Source organism: Diceros bicornis, chromosome 26 (genome assembly GCF_020826845.1).
Source record: "Diceros bicornis minor isolate mBicDic1 chromosome 26, mDicBic1.mat.cur, whole genome shotgun sequence".
In the NCBI taxonomy this organism is placed as follows: domain Eukaryota; kingdom Metazoa; phylum Chordata; class Mammalia; order Perissodactyla; family Rhinocerotidae; genus Diceros; species Diceros bicornis.
This window is the reverse complement of record NC_080765.1, coordinates 11,547,696-11,571,141: the sequence shown is the minus strand read 5'-3', so window position 1 is coordinate 11,571,141 and position 23,446 is coordinate 11,547,696. Positions and strand designations below refer to the sequence as shown.

Here is a 23,446-nt window from a genome sequence, read left to right as displayed (position 1 = left end):
CATATTGAGGAAACTGAGCCCAGAGAGGAGAAGGGACTTGGCCAAGAATGCCCAATGGGTTTGTGGCCCAGAACCCAAATCCCCCCTTTCTGAACCCAGGGGTCTCTCCAGTACACCACACTATGCCCCATCTGCTGGATAAACAACTCCCCACCAAAAGATGCACTAACAAGGCAAGAGAATGACATTCTTCATGACCTAGCAAGAGCAAATGGGTTTTCTGTGCTGAGCAAGGGGACACGTTCCTATTCCTGAGAGAGGAAGCAAAGAACACTCCAAGGTTTTTAAGCCTGAGCACCTGGCAGGATGAAAGAGAGGGCTTAGGGATCAAAAAATCAGTGGTTTGATGGTGGATCTACTCCATGCCCAGGTAGACAAGTCGAGACAGTTGGCTATTAAAGGCTAGAGTTTAGAGCCGTGAGAGACTGGATGAGATCACCCAGGAAGGAGAGCAGAGGAGGAAGAGGCCCAAGGCACTGTGACCTTGAGTGGGCCTGTAAGGTAGGAGAAACGCCAAAAGAGTGAGGGCCCCACAGCCAAATGCACACCGCGTCCCAAGGAGGAGAGAAGGATCGACTGTGTTAAATGCCACTGAGAGGTCAGGTCCTGTAAGGACTAAGGGTGGACCACTGCACTTAGCAACTCAGAGGCCATCGGTGACCTTGATAAGAGCTATTTAAATTGAGTTTTGTGGCAAAACCCTGAATGAAGTGGGTCCAAGACAGAAGGGGAGGCGAGGAACTGAGGACGGAGACTGTAGACAACACTTTCAAAGAGATTTGCGGTAATGGTGTGATGGGCTGAATTGTGTCCCCCCAAGTTCACAGGCTGAAGCCCTAAACCCAGTACTTCAGAATGCCACGTTAGTTGGAGATAAGGCCTTTAAAGAAGTGATCACATTAAAATGAAGCCGCTGATGTGGTCCCTAATCCAATATGACTGGCGTCCTTATAAGAAGAGGAAATTGGACACACAGAGAGACGCCAGGGGTGCGCACACACAGAGGGAAGACCACGTGAGGACACGGAGAGAAGGCGGCTGTCTCCAAGCCAAGGAGAGAGGCCTCAGGAGAAACCAGCCCTTGATCTTGGACTTGTAGCCCCTAGAACTGTGAGAGAATAAATTTCCATTGTTTAAGCCACCCAGTGTGTGGGATTTTGTTACAGCAGCCCCAGCAAACCAATACAAAAGGGGCGCAGAGCAGGGCAGTGATAGCTGAAAGAGAATATGAAATCAAGGCGGGTTTGTTTTGTTTTTTTAAAGATGGGTGGGACTGCAGCAGACCTGTACTCTGATGCGAATGATCCCTGTAGAGAAGGAAAAAAAATGGATGACGCAGGAGAGAAAGGAGACAACTGCTAGGGAAGTATCTTCGGATAGACCAGGCGGGCTCTCGTGCCTGCGTGCGGAGGCAGGCCTGGGCGGTGGAGGCCGTGGGCCCAGACACACGAGGGGAGAGCCAGAGGTGGAAGGAGGAAGGACAGTCATGGGCTTAGGGCAAGAGGGCCTCCCAGGCCCAGTTAGTCTGACTCTGCCACAAGACAGAAAAGATTGGGTTTAAAAAGTGTGTTTTAAAATTAGTTAAGCAAGACACAACATGATATAAAATTTCTATACAAAGTTAAGGCAGAAAGAGATTGATCCATTCCCGGGAACAGCCCTCTGCTCTGCTGTTGTCAGGCAGTCGCCCCTACTCGGAGCAGTGACAGAAAACTACCTTCCTCTGTGACCTAAAACCTCCCCGAACTCAGAACCCGTGCGTTTCCAGGGCCCCCTGGTTGTACAGGAAGACACGCTTTCCAAAGATGGAGAACTCCACAGGAATGGGGAATCTCCACGCGCCTCTGCCTATCCCCCCACAAACAGCGCTGACCGTGGGTCACGGCTCCGCAGGCTCCCCAGGCCCGGTGGAGGTTAACAAGCTGGTTTACAAAAAGCATCTGAGAATTGAAGACGGAGCCCTGGAGAGACGTGCGAGGTATCATTACTATTCAACTGGACATTTCCCCCTGAACCAACTACACTCGGATCCCCTTAAAAAAAGGCCATTTCTTCTTAGAAAACTTCAATGAATCACACAATCCTTACTCAGAGGCAGGGGAACACAGCACTAATGTCAATAAAGCGCAGTTTTACTTCATACCCACATTTATCCACTGAAATAACAATTTACTAAACCTCGAATAACGCTGGCACAGGGCTTCTGTCTGCCCTCAGATTAAAAAAATGGGCCACGGCCACCAAGACTGCTCCAAGAGTGTCATAGCAGCTTTCTCACGATAGGCCCCAAACGGCAAACAACACAAATTTGGTCAGCGGGAGAATGGATACATAAATTGAGGGAAATTCGTACAATGCAATACCATGCAGCAGCGAAAAAACCCCACCCGACTGTCGCACACAACAGGGACAAATCCCACGCTGGAGACAAAAGAGAACATGCCGTGTGATTCCATTTAGGTGAAGTTCAAGGACAGGCAATGGGTGGGGGAGGGTTGGCAACTGGGACGGGGCATGAGGACCCCCGGGGGGCTTGGAAAGGACCCATAGTTTTACCTAGGTGATTGGCTACATGGGTGTGTGTAAAAACTCACCAACAGTGCACTTCAGAATTGGGACACGTACTGTGTGTGGGCTATACCTTAATTTAAAAAAAAAATCCTTTTTTTTTTTTGAGGAAGATTGGCCCTGAGCTAACATCTGTTGCCAATCTTCCTCTTTTTCTTTTTCCTCCCCAAAGCCCCAGTACATAGTTGTATGTCATAGTTGTAGGTCCTTCTAGTTCTTCTATGTGGGACGCCACCTCAGCACAGCTTGATGAGCGGTGAGTGGGTCCGCGCCCAGGATCCGAACCGGTGAACCCCAGGTCACTGAAGCAGAGCACATGACCTTAACCGCTATGCCCCCGGGCTGGCCCCCCCTAAAAATCATTTTTTTAAACCAGTTTTGTCTTTCAACAGGAGCGCTGAGGCCCTGTGATTCCTCTTCCTGGGACACAGCTGGAATCGGAAGTCACTACAAGAGGACAACTTCCTGCGAGTGGGCAAGGTGGGAACCAGGAAGGCTAGGACCAGGCCAGGCAGCATCGGACCACCTTTGCCACGCTTTTCTTAACCTTTCTTAATCGTAACAATAACAGACACTCGTGGTAAAACAAACAAACAAAAGAGAAGAATACGAAATAAATATTAAAATTCATCCCCCATTGCCCACTGAGCCTCCGTCCCCCAGAGGTCCCTACTACAGCAGTTTATTAGATATGTGAATGTTTTCTTCCAGAAACTCCCATATGTCCCCTAAACCCCCCTCCGTCTCATTGATAGCCTCACAGAATTCCACTGTATGGATGGACCCGGCTGTTGAGGAACATTTGTGGATTCAAGCTTTTTCCCATAATAAATAATGCTACAATTAATATCAGCATGCAAAAAAAGATGGACAAATCTATCTGTCAGATCGTTTCTTAGAAGCAAATTCCTGGGCCAGAGGGTTTATTCATTTTTCATGTTGGTATTTACAGTCATGGGCCGCATAACAATGTTTTGGTCAACGATGGACTGCATAGACGACGGTGGTCCCATAAGATGAGTACCATGTAGCCTAGGTGTGTAGTAGGCTATACCAGCTAGGTTTGCGTAAGTACACTCTATGATGTTCACACAATGACGAAATCGCCTAACGACGCATTTCTCAGACCACGTCCCTGCCATTAAGCGATGCACGGCTGTACTGTCAAATCGACAGCATAGAAGAATGCCTACTTCCCCTCTCTCTTGCCAATATTAGGTTTTATCAACCTTTTTGATCTTTGCCAGTCCGACAGGTGAAAAAATTGTATGTCCCTGTTGTCTTACTTTGCATTGATTTCATCGTAAATGAAGTGTGTTGATGGATCTGTCCATGTTCTGTTTGTTCATATCATTTAAGCATTTCTCTCTTGGGTTGAGTTCTCTAACTCAGGAGTCGGCAGACTACGGCCAAGGGCCCAATCCTGCACTGCCCATTTTGTGCCACTGCCCAAATCCAGCCACACTCTTTCATAACTCAGCTGCTTTCACGCTATAAGGACAGAGCTGAGCAGTTTTGAGTAGTGACCGTCTGGCTCACAAAGCCTAAAATATTTACTCTTTGAACGTTTCCAGAAAAAGTTTGCTGATTCCTGTGTCTAACTGATTTCTATGTAAGAGTTCTTTGTAAATGAAGTAAATAGCTCTTTGTCATATAGATTCTGTTTTGCATAGAACTCATCACTCTGTTCTACTTCCTACTCCCAACTCCAACAAAAATAACCAAATCAGAAGTAAAACTTTAAAAGCAGAAACCCTCTGAGCACTTTAACAAACACGGTGCATTTGGCAACACTCTGGTCTACGTTATTTTAGGGGTGCTATTTTTATATCCATTTTACACATGTGACAATTGAGGCTCAGAGCCATCAGTGACCTTCCTGAGGTCAGACAGCTGGTACGTGTTGGAGCCAGGATCCACGCCCTGTCTGCCTGGCTCCAAGTTCATAGGTCTTTCCACTAGAGCATCCTGCCTCTTAGTGGACGGGGCCAGCACCAGGGGACGGCAGTGATTGTAAAAAGCCAAGTCTGACAGCTGTTGCCTGTGGCACCACCAGGATCTGTGAGGTACGTGAGACAGAGCATGGGGGAGCCCCTGCCTTGTCACTGTCATACTTGCGTATAAAGACTGCACATTCCTGAGTTGGAGTGGGGGCAGGAAGGAAGGTTACACCCTCGAAAGAGAAACCACACGGGGAGGACGGAGCTCTCTTTTGGGGTATGGAGTTTGCACACTCCTCCCTCTGGCCCACTCACTTGTGAGAAGCAACACCCCGAGGAACGGCCCCCCCAGTGGAGCGGGGAGGCCCAGAGAACTGTGACATAACAGATGTGCTTGGGGGAGAGCTTGACCATGGGGCTGGAGCGGGGAGAGACAGCATGAGCATGAGGAGGCAGGAACAGGAGAACTTCTATTACCCCTTGGCACCAGTCCACGGACACCCATTATACAAATTTGACAGCGACCATTATAATCTCAGAGCCCTGAACAAATTGCACCAAAAAGGTTACTGTCCTGAAAATAGTCACCGCATTAAAACCACTGACCCGCAGAGCAGGGGTAGCTCAAGGAGAGTTTGGGGGACGATGCCCGGGGGTGTGTTCTTTGCATGTAATGTGCGCTAGCCGTGTTCTTCCCGTGCTGGCATCTGGGAATCTGTTGGGTAAGTTTCCTTTAGCACAAAAGGGTTTTTAAGGGCCTTCCTCGAAAGTTGTCTTTTCCTTTTCTTTCTGTTCCCATATTTAAATCAATTCAAATATTTTCTAGACTGATGGGAGAATGTGGTATATCTACAGGGTAGATTTCTTTTAATCCTCACAATCGCCCTGGAAACTGGGATTGCAGACCAGGAAACTAAGTAACGAAGTCCACCCAGCTGGTGTTTGTGGGAAAGGTGGCATTCCCGCCCTAGGTCTGGACCTCAACGTCCAACCAGATCTCGGGAATAACAGCAAAGTTAAGAGTATGTCACATCTCATGTTTTTTCATTTTACGCTTGGTGTAACTGACAATCCTGAAAATAATCAGTATTAATACCTTGAGCTCACTGGAGAGAAAGGACCCTCAGAGATCTGAAGTGATGACAGGTCTGTCCAAGGCCAAAGGGCGACCACAGATGAGCAGTCGAGACTGCAACACATGTCCAGGGCCACAGTGTGACCTTCCTTCCCACTCTCCCACACAGCCACAGACCCAAAAGGTGGTTGCCTTCTTCCCTTGGCCTGACTTTTTCTTTTAACCCAAGTTTCACAGATCTGGTTTTGCAAAGCAACAGCAGTCACTCTCTGTGTCAGGGGCTCATCTGGGAATTCTGGCCCACCTGGGACTTGACCCCCGTCCCAATTACCAGGAGGCACTGTCTTCGAGGCTGGGTGCAGCGGCTAAGCAAGAGAGATGGAAAGGCAGTTTTAAACTGACATGAGGAGGCTCCGCGATCAGCATCTGACGCTCGTTTCCCTCACAATAATCTGAACGTCGGGCACTCAATCTGGCCTTCCTGCACGAAGTACTATGAGGAGCGATACTCAGAGGAGCAGCCTCGTTATCCTCCACCCCCTCCCCTCGCCACCAAACCAGCCACAGCCCTTCAGTCCCGGAAGCAAGTCTCGTATCACAGCGGTGGAGAAACACTACGTAAGAAAGTGGAGAAGGACGTCAGGAGGTTGCTCTTCCAGCACAATCTCCGCCTGGAACCTTCTATCAATCCCTGGGCCCTCTGAGTCCTACCATCTCCTAATGTGCCTCCCGCCATCCTCCCTTCCCTCAACTCTTTCCCATCTAGCGTGAGTCTCAGCCACACTTGGATCACAGCACACACACGCCGTACACACGACCCACTCAGGGCAGGGACATTGGGTCTCACGTTCCTTCTGTGTGTCCCCACGACGCACAGCACAGCGCCACCTAGACAGTGCCCACTGACTGACTCAAACAAGGCCCATCATCTTTAGAAGAAGAGTTATGTTTACAAGTCACTTTAAAGGATCACAAAGGATGAACAGGCAAACACAACAGGGTCCATCCAGACAACGGGGTATGATTCAGCCTTGAAAAGGAAGGAAATTCTGACACATCTCCAACATGGATAAATCTTGAGGACACTACGCTAAGTGAAATAAGCCAGTCACAAAAAGACAAAAACTGTAGGAGTTCACTTATGTCAGGTGGCTAAAGCAGTCAGATTTATAGAGACAGAAAGTACAATGGGGGCGGGGGTAGTTAGGGTCTAATGGGGACAGAGTTTCCGTTTGGGAATACAAAAATGTTCTGGAGATGGATAGTGTACAACAACGTGAATGTTCTTAATGCCACTGAACTGTACACTTAAAAATGGTTAATTTTGTGTTATGTGGATTTTACCACAATTTAAAAAAAATCACACAAAGGATCATTCACCTGCAGACTCAAGACTTTGGACGGGTGGGGCTACCAGCCTTCCTTTGTGATACGGGTGCGTACCTCCAAACCATTTTCTGGGATGTGACAAGGCTGGGTCCGAGGCTCCCTTTGGCCCCAGGTCACCCCTGGCCCACCTGGGAACCATCACTTCTTTACAGCTGCCGTCGGGGTGGAGAGAAGTGGAGATTCAGGGAAAGGACAGAAGCGCAGCATTTGAGCTACATGCCTGTCCTCGAATCAATCAGTGGCGCACGGGATTTCCAGCACACACTACACACAGAGTAGTTGCTCGGTAATTGTTGAGTGACTGAGTGACTGACCGTTTTTCTCCTTTCTGGTAGGTCAGTAACCTTACACCTTCAAGAGGAGTCATAAATGTCAGGAGAAACTTGTTCACCTACAAATCAGAGGCTCTGGGAACAGGCTGGACACACAGGTCAGTCTGGTCCAAGACCAAGTTGGTGCAGGTGGCCCTCTGTTGACACTCATGAGCTACCAGCTTCGACAAACCTGTTGATGGTGGGGCAGGCCCAGCTGGGGAGGCTGCTCCCTACAGCATAACTGTCCCCCTGTGGCCCCCTCCAACTGTGCTCTGAACCCTAAAGGGACAGAAACCCAGCTCCCCTCCCTGTGCCCAGAGCTCAGGAGAGCTTCCGAGGCCATCTGGCCTGGGCAGTGTCCTGCGGGAGGCAAGTGTCGCGGGGAAGGCGACTCCAGGCCCGAGGCCACTAGGGCCTCATTCTGGCCCCTCCCGGGCCCCTGCCGTCACTCCCCATGGGAGGGGCTGTCCTTCTCCCCTCCTACCCCCGGGGGCCCCACCTTCTCAGGAGCCTCTGAGTCAGGCCTGGCTGTGGTCTGGAAACTTCCTGTCCTTTCAGGTGTTAAAAAAGGTTCTTTTCCTCCCTCTGGGGCAGGTGCACCGAGGGGCACCCTGCCGGGCCGCTGCCCCCGACCCCCCACTCATCCCTGTCCTCTCTGAGGGGCGCGAGGACTTTGCCAGGGGAAGCCACTTAGAGACAGACGATCCGAGAGGAACACGGAGGAGAGATAAGGGAGGTGGAAAGTGGAAGCAAGAAAAAGGTTTGGAAGGAAGGGTGAAGAGAAGGAGGGGAAGTAGGAAAAAGAGATGGCGCGAGAGGGATGGGGGCCCAGCACCGCGGGGGCGAGCGGGGCCAGCCACTCGCGCCCCCCGCCCCACGGCGCCCCGCGCGGCATCCCCCCAGCGGCGCCTCCGTGCTCCCCCCAGGCGCATCCCCCACCACGACCGCGTTCCCCCCGCACCCCTCCCCCCGCGGACGCCGCGCCTACCTGGGGCGCTCATGCTCCGCCAGCCGCGCGGGCGCCTCCTCCGCGCAGGCCGCCGGCTGCCTCCCGGCGCCCCGGCCCTCGGTCCCCGCCGCCCGGACCGTCCGAGGGGCGCCGCCCGCCCAGGGGCTGCAGGGCCGGGAGGGGGCTGCGCGCAGCCCGGGCAGGAGTCCGGAGGCCAGAGGAGGCAAAAGAGAAAAAAGGAGAGAAAGTGTGTCACAGGCTGGGAGGGGCGGGGGAGGGAAATGCAAAACCCGACAGGAAATGAGACTAAAAAATGCAAAAGGTTAGAAAAAGAGATAAGGAAGAGGGGGAGGGGGCGGAGTTTGGGTCCCGGGCCTTGGGAGGAGGCATCGGTAACGAGGTGGGGGTGGTGGGGGGACCCGGGGATGGGGGCGCTGCGGGGACCGGCGACGGGTGGACCAGGGGTGGGGAGACCCGGGCAGGCCCCAGGGGCCAGGCCACCTGCCCCAGGCAGGGTGAGGCTGGACCCCAGCTGGGGCCGTCAGCCCCACCGAGCTCTGACCCCAAGTCCACCTAACCCTGGCCCAGAAAACCTGCCAGAACCCAGGTGTGGCCTTGGGAAGGGACGCCTGGTTTTGGGTTCTCCAGGCTCTGTGTGGGAGGTTTGGGCAGCTGTCATTTTAGAGGAATTGGCCACATTCTGGAGAACTTCCAGACTGTGTCTTTGCGATTTGGGGCGGAAGCTTTTCCCACAAAGGAGTGAGAAGCAAGGCACTCCGCAGCGTGGGAACCGCAGGCCTCTTTCCTCCTTCAGCCTTTGTTCTGGAAGCTTCCTGGGGCTTGCCTGGCCGTCAGCATCCTCCACGGTGCTCCCACACCCCTTCTGGACACTTTACAGTGACAGTCTACCTGTAGCCTCCTCACCCCGCTGTCTCGGCCCAGCACAGCCACCCCTGCTAGTGCTCTCAGTCCTGGTGAAGGACACTTGTAGGAGAAACTGATTTCTGGATGTCGTCGTTTTAGTAGTTTCCTCCAAAAGCCATGGCGTAGGCTTCTGGGTGCATCACTCTTTCACGATAAGTACTGTATGGGTGGGAAAGTCCCGAGGTTTTATCTGAGTCCTGAACTTGAAAATCTGTGGAGGACCTGGGAACATGCAGAGAATCTTGGGCTCTAGTCTCCCGACTGCTGATTCGCCACCGTTTCCCCAGCCCCCAACCTCTGCTTCTGCTCTGCCTCAGTTTACCACTCTCTTCTCACCCTCCTCCCCCTCTTTTGATTCCCCCTATGACAGCTAGCGAACATACCCTCCTGTTTCGTGTTTTAAGTTCTCTGAGAAAAGCTCCTTGAGCTCCCGGAGGGAAAGCCGTTCCATAAATTCAACCACTAAGCAAAAAGATAAATAATTAACAGCGGTGTGGCCCCAGCGCAAGAGCATTCACAGTCCTGGCAATTTTGAGGAGCCAGGCTGTACTAATGCACACCCGCCAGGGATTAAGGAAGACACAAGTTTGCTTTCTGCAAAGCGTGTTCAAAAACGCAATCAAGAACTGCAAAGTGGGAAAATTCCTAAAATAAATACCAAGGCCCACAGCATCCTCGTGCCCAGTGACTCCTGGGGACCAGGGAGAAATCTCCTTTGCACTCCGAGAAGCCTGTAAATCAGGCAGTGCCGGTTTGAAGGAGAACTCTGGTTTCCCTCATGCAGGATATGAAGGGTAGGCATGCCTTAAAACAGCAACAAAACTGATTATGGAGAGATATACACAGTTAAGTGCACAAATTCTGCAAAAAGCTTGATGAATTTTCACAAAACCAACACACCCACGTGACCGCCACCCATAGCAAAACATAGGACTTTGTCTGAACCCCAGAACTCCCCCTTACACCCCCTTCTAGTCACCGCCTCCCCCACACCAAGGATAATCACATTCTGATCTCTAACAGCATAGATCGGTTCTATCTGATATCTTGCCTGTAAAGTTCAAAAACTATATAAACGGAGCCATACGTGGATTCTCTTTTGGGTCTGGCTTCTTTCACCCAACATCATGTTTTTCAGATTTAGTGGTGGGGTTACAAGCAGGTATAGTTCATTGAAGACATGTCTCTCTCTCCCCAACACCTTAGAATTTAACATTCAGAAGAGTTAGAAGGATTGTATAGTGAATACCCATATATCCCACCACCTAGTTCTACAGTGAACATTTGGCTATATTTATAGCCAAATTTATCACATATCTGTCCATCTATCCCTCTAGCCATCAATCCGTCTTTTTTTTTTTTTTTTTTTGGATGCATTTCTAAGTAAGTTGAAGACATCAACGTACTTCACCTTTAAATCCTTCGTCATGCATATCATTACTTAGAGAGATTTTTTTAGGTAAAATTTACATACAGATTTTAACTACATCATGAAATGAGTTTTGACGAATGTCTATACTGTGTAACCAAAATCCTTGTGAAGATATAGAACAGTGTGGTCCAATGTAGCAGCCGCTGATCACGACTGGCTGTTGAATACTTGACATGTGGCTGGTGTGAATAAGGAACCAAATTTTAAATTCCATTTAATTTTAATTAAAATCTAAAACTGACATTTGATTCTGTTATTGGAAAATTTTAAGTATGTTGAGAGCAATTTGAGTATATTAATCTACTTTTTCATCTGTAAATTTTACAAAATCTAAGTACAGGTCAAACATTTTCAAGGAAAATTTAGTGTCTGAATTGAGGTGCTATAAGTATAAAAGACACACCAGATTTTGAAGACATGGTATGTAAAAAAGAATGCAAAACCTCTCATTCGTAATTTTGATATTGATTGGATGTTGAAATAATATTCTGGATATGTTGGGTTAAATAAAATAAATTATTAAAATGAATTTCAGGGCCGGCCCCGTGGCTTAGCGGTTGAGTGTGCCCGCTCTGCTGATGGCGGCCCGGGTTCGGATCCCGGCCGCGCACCGACGCACCGCTTGTCCAGCTATGCTGAGGCCGCGTCGCACATACAGCAACTAGAAGGATGTGCAACTATGACATACAACTATCTACTGGGGCTTTGGGGGAAAAAATAAATAAATAAATAAAATTTAAAATGAATTTCACATTTCTTTTTTAATGGTGCTACTAGAAAATTTAAAATTATACGTTATATTTTTATGGGACAGTGTTGATATAATGTAGAACACTACCATTACCCAGAAAGTTCCCTCCCGCCCAGGCATGTCCTTTTAAAACTTGATTCTTCTGTGACCCCAGAACGAAGGTGATTCAAAAGTCTTTGAATAAGGACTTCTGGTTCCAGACAGTGAACTAAATACAAACTTTCACCTCCTCTTTGAAAACCTGCTGAAATGACAGCAAAGAACGGTGGGCGATGAGTTAACAGAGGTGCCAGGAAAGTAATCAAGTGGACAGGTGCGATGCATTTCTGGAAGACAGAAGGCCCGTAAACAGAAGCCCCAACTCTTCTAGGGTTTTCAAGGCCAATTTTTTCAGAAGTGGGTGGCCAGGTCCTTCTTCCTAGTCTGTCTTAGTCTGGAAGCTCTGCTGAAACCTGTCCATCATGGGTGACCCTGCTGGTATTGAAATACCGGTGGCATAGCTTTCAGCATCACAGCAACTCACAGCCACCACAGTATGACAACCGACAGATGGCTGGTGTGGTTCCCTGGCCAAGGAGCAAACCCAGGCTGCAGTGGTGACAGCGCCAAATCTTAACCACTAGACCACCAGGACTGGCTATGCAGGGGAGAGGGGGCAGCATATGGGTGTGGTTCTTCCCCTGCGGAACCCCTCAGATCTATCTGGTCTGACGGCAGCGCAGGTGTGGAAGGCGGGGCAGACACTGAATGATGGATGGATGGAAGGGCTGACTGGAGCATTCTCTGGACACTTCCCTCCTCTACCCTGCCTCTGTGTGGCTTCAGCTGCTCCCCCGGCGAAGGCAAAGAAATGTTTTTAATGAAACCTGCTCTGAGGGTCAAGGGCTCTTGGAATGGGGGCAGTGGCCCAAGGAAGCCACTTCCCATGTGACATTAAGCAGAGGGACAGCCTGCCTAGACCATCCCCTGCCTGGGCCCCCTAAAGCAGTGCCCCCCAAACTATCTGTAGTGAAAGACATGCCCCAACCCCCACCTTTAAAAAAAATTTCTAATCTGTTACGGATTGATACTTTTATAAAATATAATGGACAGGAATTATTAGAAAATGGAACTTAAAAAAATACTCAAGATACAAGCTCTCTGATCACACGTGGTTATCATGGCAATGGTGAAAAGCTATAACAGTTTCTAAATGCTCAGTCTCGATTTCTGTTCTTATCTCATTGAGGACGGGTGCACAGAAAGACACTGGTCCATGGGCCAGATTTTGTGCAGCACTGCCCTGGAGAGCCCAGGCAGTCGACCTGGGCCTTCGCAAACGTGGGCAGAGATCAGCAACTTGAAAGAGTGAGACTTAGATGAACAAATAGGATAGCTGTCTCCCGAGGGTGGAGAGGGAATGGAGACTGTGGGGGCGGGACTGGAGCATAATGACCCAAAAAACCCTCTAATGAGTATCCTCAGAGAGATTCAAACAGAAATCACATCCAGAAGATAAGAACCGATTGCTATGACATGGGCTGCCTGAATAAAGTTCGTGGAAATTCAAAATATGATTGCCAAAATACTAGAATAAATAAATAAAATTCCACACAAGGGCTGGAAGATGTCCATCAAGTATCCTAGGCTGGAAGGCCAAGATGAAATAAAACCTATGAAGAAATGAAAAGTGTGAGAGAAAAGTCGAGACATAAATGATCAATTCGAGAAGACCAATGTGCATTTAAAAAGCATTCCGAGCAGAAAATGAGAAAATAGACGAAGGAATTAATTAAGAAATGATGATAATAATAATATTCATCAGAGCTCAAGAGTGACATGATTCTCCACAATGAGAGGGGCCCATGAGAACCAATACGAAGAATGAAAAAAAGGTCTGCATGTAGATATAGTCTCATGAAATTTCAGAAAGGAAAAGAAAAAGATGGATAACGAGAAGATTCTAAAATATTTTAGAGAGGGAAGAAAAATGCTTGCTGATGCCAAGGATGTCAGTGTTCTCATGAGCAACCCTGGATTATCTTCTAGCAAGGAGATAATGAAGTGGCTTCACTGTTCTCAGGGAAATTTCCTTTAAATGTAGAGTTCTATATTCCAACAAATTATCATTCGAGCGTGAGAGCAAAATAGACACACACTTAGACATGCAGAGACTTTGGGAAATTTGCTTCCCAAGCACTTCTCAAGAGAAAAAAAATTACTTGAGAATGCACTACAACATGCTGGACAAGAAATCGAAGAAAGAGGAGGACGTGGGATTTGAGAGTGAAATGGATCCAGGAGACCAATAAAAAGGAACAGTAACTGTGCGGGAGGCCCGGGGGCAAAGTCTGTAGCTGAGCTTCCGGTGCAGATCCTAGCTACCAAGAGAACTGAGAGCACTATGAAACTGCTAGACTAGGTGAAGTTTTATGCCAGATTGATCTAAAAGTCTTATTTGGTCAAAACTGATCGTTTCTAAGGAGTTGAACAAGGAAAGGAGGGAGCAGGGCCACAGTGGGTGTATTTGCTCTTCACTGAATGTCCTTCTGTACTGGAAAATGTGTACTTCCATATCTGTGTAATTCTTTTATAATAAAAACAAATCATTTTGATAAGAAGCAGGAGTTGGGGGAATTCCTGAATCATAAAACCCAGGGAAGGAAGCCATATCTCCCTGCATTCAAGTTATCGCGTGATCTGTGCATGCGGTGGGGTCACAGGACAGCTCACACTACCGGTCATGTGTTCAGAGAAAACCTCTATTTTATCTGGAAGTAATCTTGTCTTCCTTCTGGGCCCCTCCTCCATGTTAGAAGGAAAAATAAAACTTTTAGCTCGATCTAGCTTAAAATTTAGCCCAATCTAGTAATTTAACAGTCCTTTTAGGTATTCTGGAATAAAGATGTTTCTCCTGTGTCTGTTCTTCCCTCTGCTTCCCCCCCAAGATGGTGGGAGTGTGTGGAGGAGACGAGGGCCATGAGAAAGAGTTGGGGTCCCAACCTCTGACCTCCGGTTTCTTGGGTCTCCAGGCCAATGTCTCTTTCTCACCTGGTTGCCTGCTGGAATTCATGGCTGACATCTAGCTCCGGTAGGACTCCCAGTCTGCTCCCTCTTGGCTTGGGTGCATATCTGCCATAGTCTTATCCAGCCTGGAAGGCCACCTGAAGCCTCTGCTGTGGGGGTCCCTTCTTGTGCCATAGCAGTTTGTCACCTACTGTCCACGTCACGGGGAACTTCGGACTAGCTCGGGGAAGCCCTAGCTTCAGGCCTCTCTCTGCACGACATGCTGTGGCATTCAGGTTTTGCAGGGAGCAGCCCAAGACTCATGTCCGGTCCTTTCAGCATCCTCTCTCTGTCCCCTTTGTCAAGCTATTGGGAGAACTCCAGGAGACCCCACCTTCCTAAACGTGGGGAAGCTGACAAAGAGGTCTCTCTCCCTCGTGCGTACACACATCCCTGTACAGACCTCTGTGTGTGCTTTTCCCACCTGAGCAGAGATGACTAGAAGCAGACCCTGAGATGGAGATTCCTGGAAAAGCGACTTCAGGAGAAGGAAAGCGAGGAGAGCAGAAGAGCAGAGAGGTGAAAGCTGGACAGGGCGCGACTCCAGCTGGAGGCCAGCCCGCTCCCACTGGGAGCTCTGGAACGAGAATTGCACCTCAGAGGATGCTCACCTTGAGGAAACAAGATGTTGATCAACATTGGCTGTGGGCTGCCAGGAGGAGGCGTGCATAACAAGGCTTCTCTCAAGACAGGGTCACCCTGAACTGACATCTTGAAAGCAGAAAGGACATAAACAGCAGAGATCCATATGACAGCTGCACAATTGGATGCGGTTCATGAAATTACTTCTATTCCCAAAATTGTCAGCTCTGTTTGTTACACTCCCCCTTTCTCACTGTTGTTTCCCAGTATGTCTCAATATGTCTACCAATGCTCCCCGTCTTCAGTTTTCCTCCTCCAAAAAGATTTTAGGTATACACAGCAGCTATAGTTGCCTGATCCCTGACAAGAGACCAGGAAGGGAAAAATGAGAGACTGGTTTTACCTAGAGCCAAACCTTGCATCCAGTCACGGGTCTGTGTTTTGAGACATTTCTGTATTGCATGGAGAGCAAAAGGGAGTGAGAGCAGGAACCAGGAGAGGATGTGATTCCATTTCTTAAATGACCCCTGCTTTGCTGTTCTGGTGCTCCCCCCTCCCTCCACCCTTGCCCTCCAGAGGGCAAAAACATCCTGTGGTGGCTGCCTTCACCTCCCAGAAAATCATTCCTTATCAGTGCAACAGTCACACGCTTGGGACAGCAAAAAGACATTTCACAAACTATTGATCTGAGAATTAATGTATTGCTTTTTTCCCAGATGCCACACCTCACTGCCATGGTATATATTAATCCCCCCCCAAATAGCATCAAGAGCAAAACAGAACCTTCTAGGTCTTTAATTATGTTTTACATGCTTTATATTTTTATGCTGTTATTGCTGTCTCTGCCCCTTCAAGCTCATTCCTCTTCATTTCAGATGGTTTCCATGCCATCTTCCTATGCAGAGATGATTGCAGAAAGGCATCAATATATCTACATTACCCAACACCGATAAAAAACAACCCATGGAAAGGTCCATTTACTTTCCTGTGTATGCTGAACACCTTAAATGACCCTTGACTTGACTTTTTTTTCCCCCCAATTCTTGCAGAAAGCATGGCTTAAGTCCAAGAGGAAACTGTTTCCATCTATAGGCTGGTAATATGCATTCAAAAGTTTTCAATTGCTTGAGCTATGAAATGTGATGATAGCTGTCTATATATCTCATGGGGGAAAAGATGCCTTGAAATTCGCTCGGCCACAGTACTGATGCAGGGGAATTTCTGCATGAAATGTGCAAAATAATGGTAGGCTCTTGATAGGACCATTGCTGCAATGAACTTAGGGCGTTTTGGTGGAAGCGGCAGGAGGGTGGCTTCAGGATGGGCCGTAGAGGCGCCATCTGGTGCAGTAGGCAGATGTCGGGAAAAGTAGAACCATCCCATTGACTGCAGGCTGCTGTGCTCTGTTGTTTTTCCTCTCCAAGGGGATGGATGACAGATTCCGAAACTTGACCACCATTTCCTTTCTCAGTTAATCAACATTAGGGTAATTGGCACATTACATCCATTTTACAGTGTGGTGTATGTTCTTGCGGCTCTCTATAAATAATGAATAATCTCAGTAATGACCAGAAATGTGTGTGAGCGATGGCAGCGAGCACGTAATGGATGCTCTGTTTGTCTTCAGGGACTGTATTACCAGCATGTAACTGATTAGGCTTTAAAACGCTCTGGGTTACCTGAGGCCTGAGAGGTGCTCCGTCAAGTTGGAGTCTGTTCCTTTCTGCACAGAACTCGAGTGGCCCAATATTTGCTTTCAGTCCCTTTGCTTAAAAATGGAAAATATTTAGCCCTGCTCATCAATCACCATGCCTGGCAATTGTTTTTTTCCCTCCCTCTGTTTTTAGAGAAAGCAACTGGAAACACCCAAGCAATATAAATGGCTCTGAGTTATGTCTGCTTTTAGCATACAATGTTTGAGCATGTAAGTCAGGGCTCATTAAAAATACAAATGTTGTAGCTTATAGAATTGGCCACTTTAAACACAGTCGTCTACACACCAGTGGTTCTCAAACTGTTTTATAGTAGTCTGTGTTTTTATGAGGCATCTCTTGGTATCTGTGGGCATAACACACTTCAATATATTTCCCCAAGGTTCAGCTGGGCACAGTATTCACAACCACTCCAGCCAGCGAAGTAAACCCTCCATGATGGCTGTCACTTTATCAATGTCAATATGTGTGACAGTTATGCTACTACTATTTAGGAGAATTATATGCATTTCTGAGCAGGCACTTATGTAATCCTTTTAGCTTAAGCCCTCGAATATTTTACTTTCTATAAATTAAGTGCATTGTTATCAACTTTGAACTTAACTGTGCATTGAGTATTTAGAAGATTTGTGTGTCTGACCTTCTGAATTTCTTAATCAAAGAATTGTGTCCACTTGAAATGTTCCTACTGAAATAGCTGAGTTCAGTGTGTAAGAACATGGAGAAACAGTACAACTGCTAATCAAGGATTAGTTGAGAGAGTAAATAGGTGGGAAGGGAACTTTGCCAGGAGGAAGAAAGAAAAGAATGATTGAAAGTGAGAGGAAGAATGAATCACCCTAGGATTGATCAGACAGAAGCAAAGGCTGGGAATAATCAATAAGGTTAAAAAATATTCAGCCCAAAGTACCAAGGCCAAGAGACCGATATAGTCCTTTGTGGCATCACGATGTTTTGGTCAACAACAGACTGCATACTTGATGGTGGTCCCACAAGATTAGTACCATATAGCCTAGGTGTGTAGTAGGCTCTACCATCTAGGTGTGTGTCAGTGCACTCTATGATGTTTGCACAACGACAAAATCGCCTGAAAATGCATTTCTCAGAACGTATCCCCATCATTAAGCAACATACGACTGTACACCAAATGAATACACTAAACACCATCGAGGTGGAAGCATTTCATTTGGCACACTGTCTGAGACACCCACGTGAGAAACGCCAAGAGGTGATACACACAGAACAAAAGCAAAACAAAATAAAAAACAACCAAACACACACACTCACGCACACACACACAACACGTGCCAGTTCTGTATTTCATATATACACATTTTTTTCAGCACTGGCTTTTGTATTAGGGGATGCTGAGATTAAATTATGATGTGGAAATAGTACATACAATGTTAAAGCACTTGACTAGATGCATGAAATATATCAATATTTTATTAATAACTATTAATTGGGCCTGCATGGATTACTCTGGGCCCAGCTAGTTTCTTTAAAGTCTGGATTCCAGCTCTTCAAGACATGTCCCACCTCCAGGAGGAGCACCAGAGTATTTGGTACCTGGAGCAGATCATGTTTAACAATCTCCTCTATATTTCAAAATTATTTTCAGTAATAATTATATAATAATCAGTAACAATCATTATTTGTTATTTGTTTTTTGGTTTTAAAACAACGATCAGTTATAAAAAGAATGAATTTCAGTTTTAAAGACATTCAAATTCAAGTAAATATTTCACATATGAACTGAAATCTGTACTTGCCGAGCAAAAATATTACAGCTTATGATTTGCCTTCTGTTTCACTGTTAAAATTTTAAACATAAATAAAACTCCAAGTGGCCACAAGAATAGCAGCAATGAGGTCATTTAAGTTCTGTTTTGTTCTTTGTAATCACGGCGCTACTGTCATTTATTTGGAATCTGCTGTTCACAGACAGGAGTACGGCGTTGGATGTTGGAGGGGTGGGGGCCACAGAGGATGGAGACAAGAACCAGCCTGAAATGAGCTGAAACAATTCTGAATCTTTAGGAACTTTTAAATTTTAAATAGCTTTATTGAGATCTAATTTACATACCATAAAGTTCACCTATTCAAAGTGTACAATTCAATGGCTGTTAGTAGATCTACAGAGTTGTGTAATCACACCATAACCTAATTTTAGAACATTTTCATCACCCCCAAAACAAACCTTGTACCCATTGGCAGTCATTCTCCAACCCCCACCCCCAGGTCCCTCCCTAACCCTAGCCAACCACTAATCTACAGTCTGTTTCTATGGATTTGCCTATTCTGGACATTTTCTATAAATGGAAGCATACAATATGTGGAGTTTTGTGTCTGGTTTCTTTCACTTAGCAAAATGTTTTAAAGGTTCATCCGTGTCATAACGTGAATCAGTACTTCATTCTTTGTATTGCCAAATATTCTTCCTTTCTATAAATATACTGTATTTTGTTTATCTGTTTATCAGTTGTTGGACATTTGGGTTCTTTCCACTTTTTGGCTATTATGAATAATGCCATGAACATTTATGCATAAGTTTTTGTGTTGACATATGTTTTTACTTCTCTTGGGTAGATACCAAGAGAGTGGAATTTCTGGGTCATATGGTAACTCTGTTTAACATTTTGAGGAGCTGCCAAACCATTTTCCAAAGGAGCCGCACCATTTTACATGCCAATCAGCTGTGTATGAGGATTCCAATGTCTCCATTTCTTTGCCAACACTTGTTACTGTCTGTCTTTTTTATTAGAGCCATTCTAACGGGTGTGAAGTGGTATCTCATCATGGTTTTGATTTGCATTGGCCATTTGTATATCTTTTTTAGAGAGGTGTCTATTCAAATCCTTTGCCTATTTTTAAAATGAGGTTGTCTTTTTATGATTGAGTTGTAAGAGTTCTTTACATATTCTGGATACAAGTCCCTTATCAGATTTCCGATTTGTCAATATTTTCTCTCATTCTGTGGGTTGTCTTTTCACTTTTCTGATGGCATTGTTCACAGCACAAAAATTTTAATTTTGATGTAGTCCAATTTATTTTTTCTTTTGCCACTTGTGCATTTGGTGAAATATCTAAGAAATCATTGACTAACTCAAGGTCACAAATATTTACTCCCATATTTTCTTCTAAGAGTGTCATAATTTTAGCTCTTACATTTAGGTCTATGATCCACTTGGATGTCATATTTGTGTATGGTGTGAGGTAGGGGTTCAAATTAATTCTTTTGCCTGTGGATATCTATTTATCCCAGCACCATAACTGAAAAGCCAATTCTTTCCTCATTGAATTGTCTTGGCCCCTTTATCAAAAATCAATTGACTATAAATAAGAGTTTATTTTTGGAGTCTCAATTTTTTTTTTTTGGTGAGGAAAATTGTCACTGAGCTAACATCTGTGCCAATCTTCCTCTATTTTGTGGGACACCTCCACAGCATGGCTTGATGAGTGATGTGTAGGTCCATGCCCAGGACCAAAACCTGTGAACTCCAGGTTGCTGAAGTGGAGTGCAAGAACTTAGCCACTATGCCACTGGGCTGGCCCCTGAAGTCTCAATTTTATTCCATTATCTATATGTCTGTCCTTATGCTAGTACCACACTATCTTGATTATAGTAGCTTTGTAGTAAGTTTTGAAATTGGGAGGTGTGAGTTCTTCAACTTTGTTCTTCATTTTCAAGACTATCTTGGCTATTCTGATCCCCTGGAATTTCCATATGGATTTTAGGGTCAGCTTGTCAGTTTATGCAAAAAAGCCAGAGGAGATTTTGATAGGAATTGTGGTAAATCTATAAATCAATCCGAGGCATCTGACCAAGAGATGTCTTTCCATTTATTTAGATGTTCTTTAACTTCTTTCAATGATGTTTTTAGAGTTTTCAGTGTGTATCTTCACTTCTTTTGTCAAATCTATTCTTAAATATTTTATTCCTTTGATGCTGTTGTAAATGAATGGTTTTCTTAACTTTGTTTTCAGATTGTTTTTTGAAATTTTTAGAAATACAATTAGTTTTTGTGTAATTGATCTTGTATATCTCAATCTTGCTGAACTTGTTTATTAGTTTTAATAGATTTTAGTGGATTCCTTAGGATTGTCTATCTACAAGATCATGTTATCTGCAAATAGAGACAATTTTACTTCTTTTTTTCTCAGTCTGGATGCCTTTTATTTCTTTTTCTTGCCTGATTGCCGTGGCCAGACCCTCCAGTAGAAGTGGCCAAGATAAATATCCTTGTCTTGTTCCCATGGGAACTTACTCAAAACGAGCATGTTGTGTGGCTGAGTTGGTGTGTGTTGGGGCGGTTTGCAGAACTGAATTAACTCCCATGTAGAATACAATATTTCTGAAAATTTGAGTAATAAAAATGTGCTAATCTGAGGCTCACGTATATATTATTACAACCCAACAGTAACCATAGCAATTGTTTAGAACTTGAACCAACCAAAGATATTTTTCAGGGAGGAATATTGATCACTGGCATTGTGACAATAGAAACAGACAGACTTTTATTTGGTTTTGTTGTTGCTTTTAAATTCTCTATGGACAACATGCCCCCTACTGCCTGCATCCAGGCAGATGGCTCCCACTGCACCCCACCTTGTTGCACCTGTGCTCACCCCAATTTTCTGGAGTCTCTGAACCCTACTTCGACACAAATCTGTCTCTGATGTGCATGCTACATCACCCACAGGCATGAGCCTCATCTTACCCATTTCTGCCGCCATCCTCCCTCTGTGCCCAGAAGACTTTGCACATGGCTGCGGAGTCGATTGAGACAGTCTGGGGACCTGCTGAGTAGCACTCTCTGCTCTGCTCTCGGGGGACCGTGGGCAGAGAGCACAGGATGACGGTGCAGTAGGGGCTGCAGGGTTGACTCTGCACATCCTTGGGTGGAGCAAGGGCATGTGAGAATGACAGGTTCTACTGTTACTCATCGTGTGACCCTGGGCCCACGGCTGCAGCTTTCAGTTTCTCTTCTGTAAAATGAGGATAATCAAGCAGTCTGACCTGCCGCCACCACCTCAGCCTCCTCCCCTCTCGCTGCCCACCTCAGAGTGGAAAGATTTGTTAACGGGGCTATGTTACCGAGCCTTTGGAAGGAGTGAGGTGTTACAAATAAAAAGGGGGAGAAACAACCTGCTGATATCATTCCTACTCTCTAGGGGCTCGCATTCTCGGGCTTGTCAAAATATATTTTAAAATGTGTTTCATTTTTTTACATGGATTAGGAGGAAATGGAGAGGATATGGTTTCCTTACCTGAGCCCACTAATTGAGATCAGCTATTCTAGGGAAAAAGGAAAATTGTTTAGAATAAGGAAGTGCATGCCCCTGAAGAAGGTGTAAAGGGAGGATGCTGTCAGTGCCCCACTCACATCCCTCAGCCCCCGGTACTCACCATTTCTGGGCACAAAGGCCCCACCGTTGCCAGCTGCAACCACCTGGGACTCTCCACCCGGATGCTTTCTCTCATTCATTTGAGCGGCCCCAGGAGCAGCTTTCAGCTAATAACGGGTGGAGTTGGGGGACAATTACACCAAGTGGCTCACCTGTCTAGTAGGGTGACTCCGAGGTCTGTTCTGCCTGTCTTCCAGAGGTCCCTGGCAGGACCACCACAGTAACTGGATCACTAGCAAACCCTTCACTCATCACCTTCCCTCTCCTGTCTCACTTCCTCACTCTCCCCCACCCCAGGAGTTCTGGGACCATCTCCCATATAAACGCCTTGCCCTTGAATCTTTGTTTCAGGATCTGCTTCTGGGGTCCCCAACCTAAGACAGAATAAAAGGCAAAAGGAGGACACCCGAGAGAAGGTCTCTTGGGAATCAGGAGAGGCCAGGGCCATTTCTATTTTTTTCTTGATAGTTCATCGTTGGCCATAGTAGGGTCAGCAAACTGCAGCCCATGGGCCACATGCAACCCACTGTCTGTTTTTGCACAGCCTGTGAGCTAAGAATTGGTTTTATTCTTTTTGTTTTGTTCTATTTTGTGATGATCTCACAATACAGGGATGTTTACTCTTAGAGAATTTCACTTAAGTTCTTTTTTCTCCCAGTTTCATTGAGAAACAATTGACGTACAATGGTGTATCAGTTTAAGGTGTACAACATGATTTGACATATGTATATGTTGCGAAATGATCACAATAAGTTTAGTTAACATCCATCACCACACATTGTTACAAATTTTTTTTCTGGTGATGAGAGATTTTAAGATCTAATTTCTTAGCAACTTTCAAATATACAATACAGTATTTTTACACCTCCATTTTTTTAAAGTTCCCACAATTCTAATATGTGACAACATGCCAAAAATAGGTACAAAATTGCATATATTTAAAATATTTTCCTGAAAGAAATTAACTCAACACACAATGCAATACTATTGTAGCTTTTTGCAAGTTGATTAGAGGATTTATTTTAAGAAGAGGTTGCTTGATTATGCAGGATGGCGGTGCGGGCCTATTTACAGCCCTATGAAGAACGCTGTCTTCTTTCTAACGTGTCAGTGTACTTCAGTTGGAGATAACATAACGTGTCAGTGTACTTCATTTGGAGATAACATCACAAGTCCGTATGGGAAGCCCTTTGGGAATGTGCGGTCTGGATCACATGACCTTGAATTGAGAAACCAGGAAACTCACTTCCTGGAAGCTCTTTTCCGTTTCTGTGAAATGGGATCATAATTTCTCCCTCGCTGGTGTGTTGTGAGATGTTGGGGAGGATGGTGAGTGTGTGATCCGTGCCCTCCCCG

At 46.1% G+C, this 23,446-nt stretch overlaps 1 protein-coding gene across 4 annotated transcripts in view; it reads right to left on the bottom strand.

The window, feature by feature from the left end:
• The window catches only part of CARD11 (caspase recruitment domain family member 11), a 112,727-nt gene extending 104,270 nt beyond the window's left edge, over window positions 1–8,457 (bottom strand). For 3 of the 4 annotated variants that reach the window (XM_058569385.1, XM_058569390.1, XM_058569389.1), the window contains exon 1: window positions 8,275–8,456. Coding sequence is in view for 1 of the 4 variants with exons in the window: in XM_058569389.1 (XP_058425372.1) it covers window positions 8,275–8,287 (13 nt within the window). In the remaining 3 variants the exon portion in view is untranslated. Of the gene's footprint in view, window positions 1–8,274 lie in introns of all 4 variants that reach the window. The other variant, XM_058569388.1, reaches the window with a different exon arrangement.
• Between the last annotated feature and the right edge of the window lie 14,989 nt (window positions 8,458–23,446).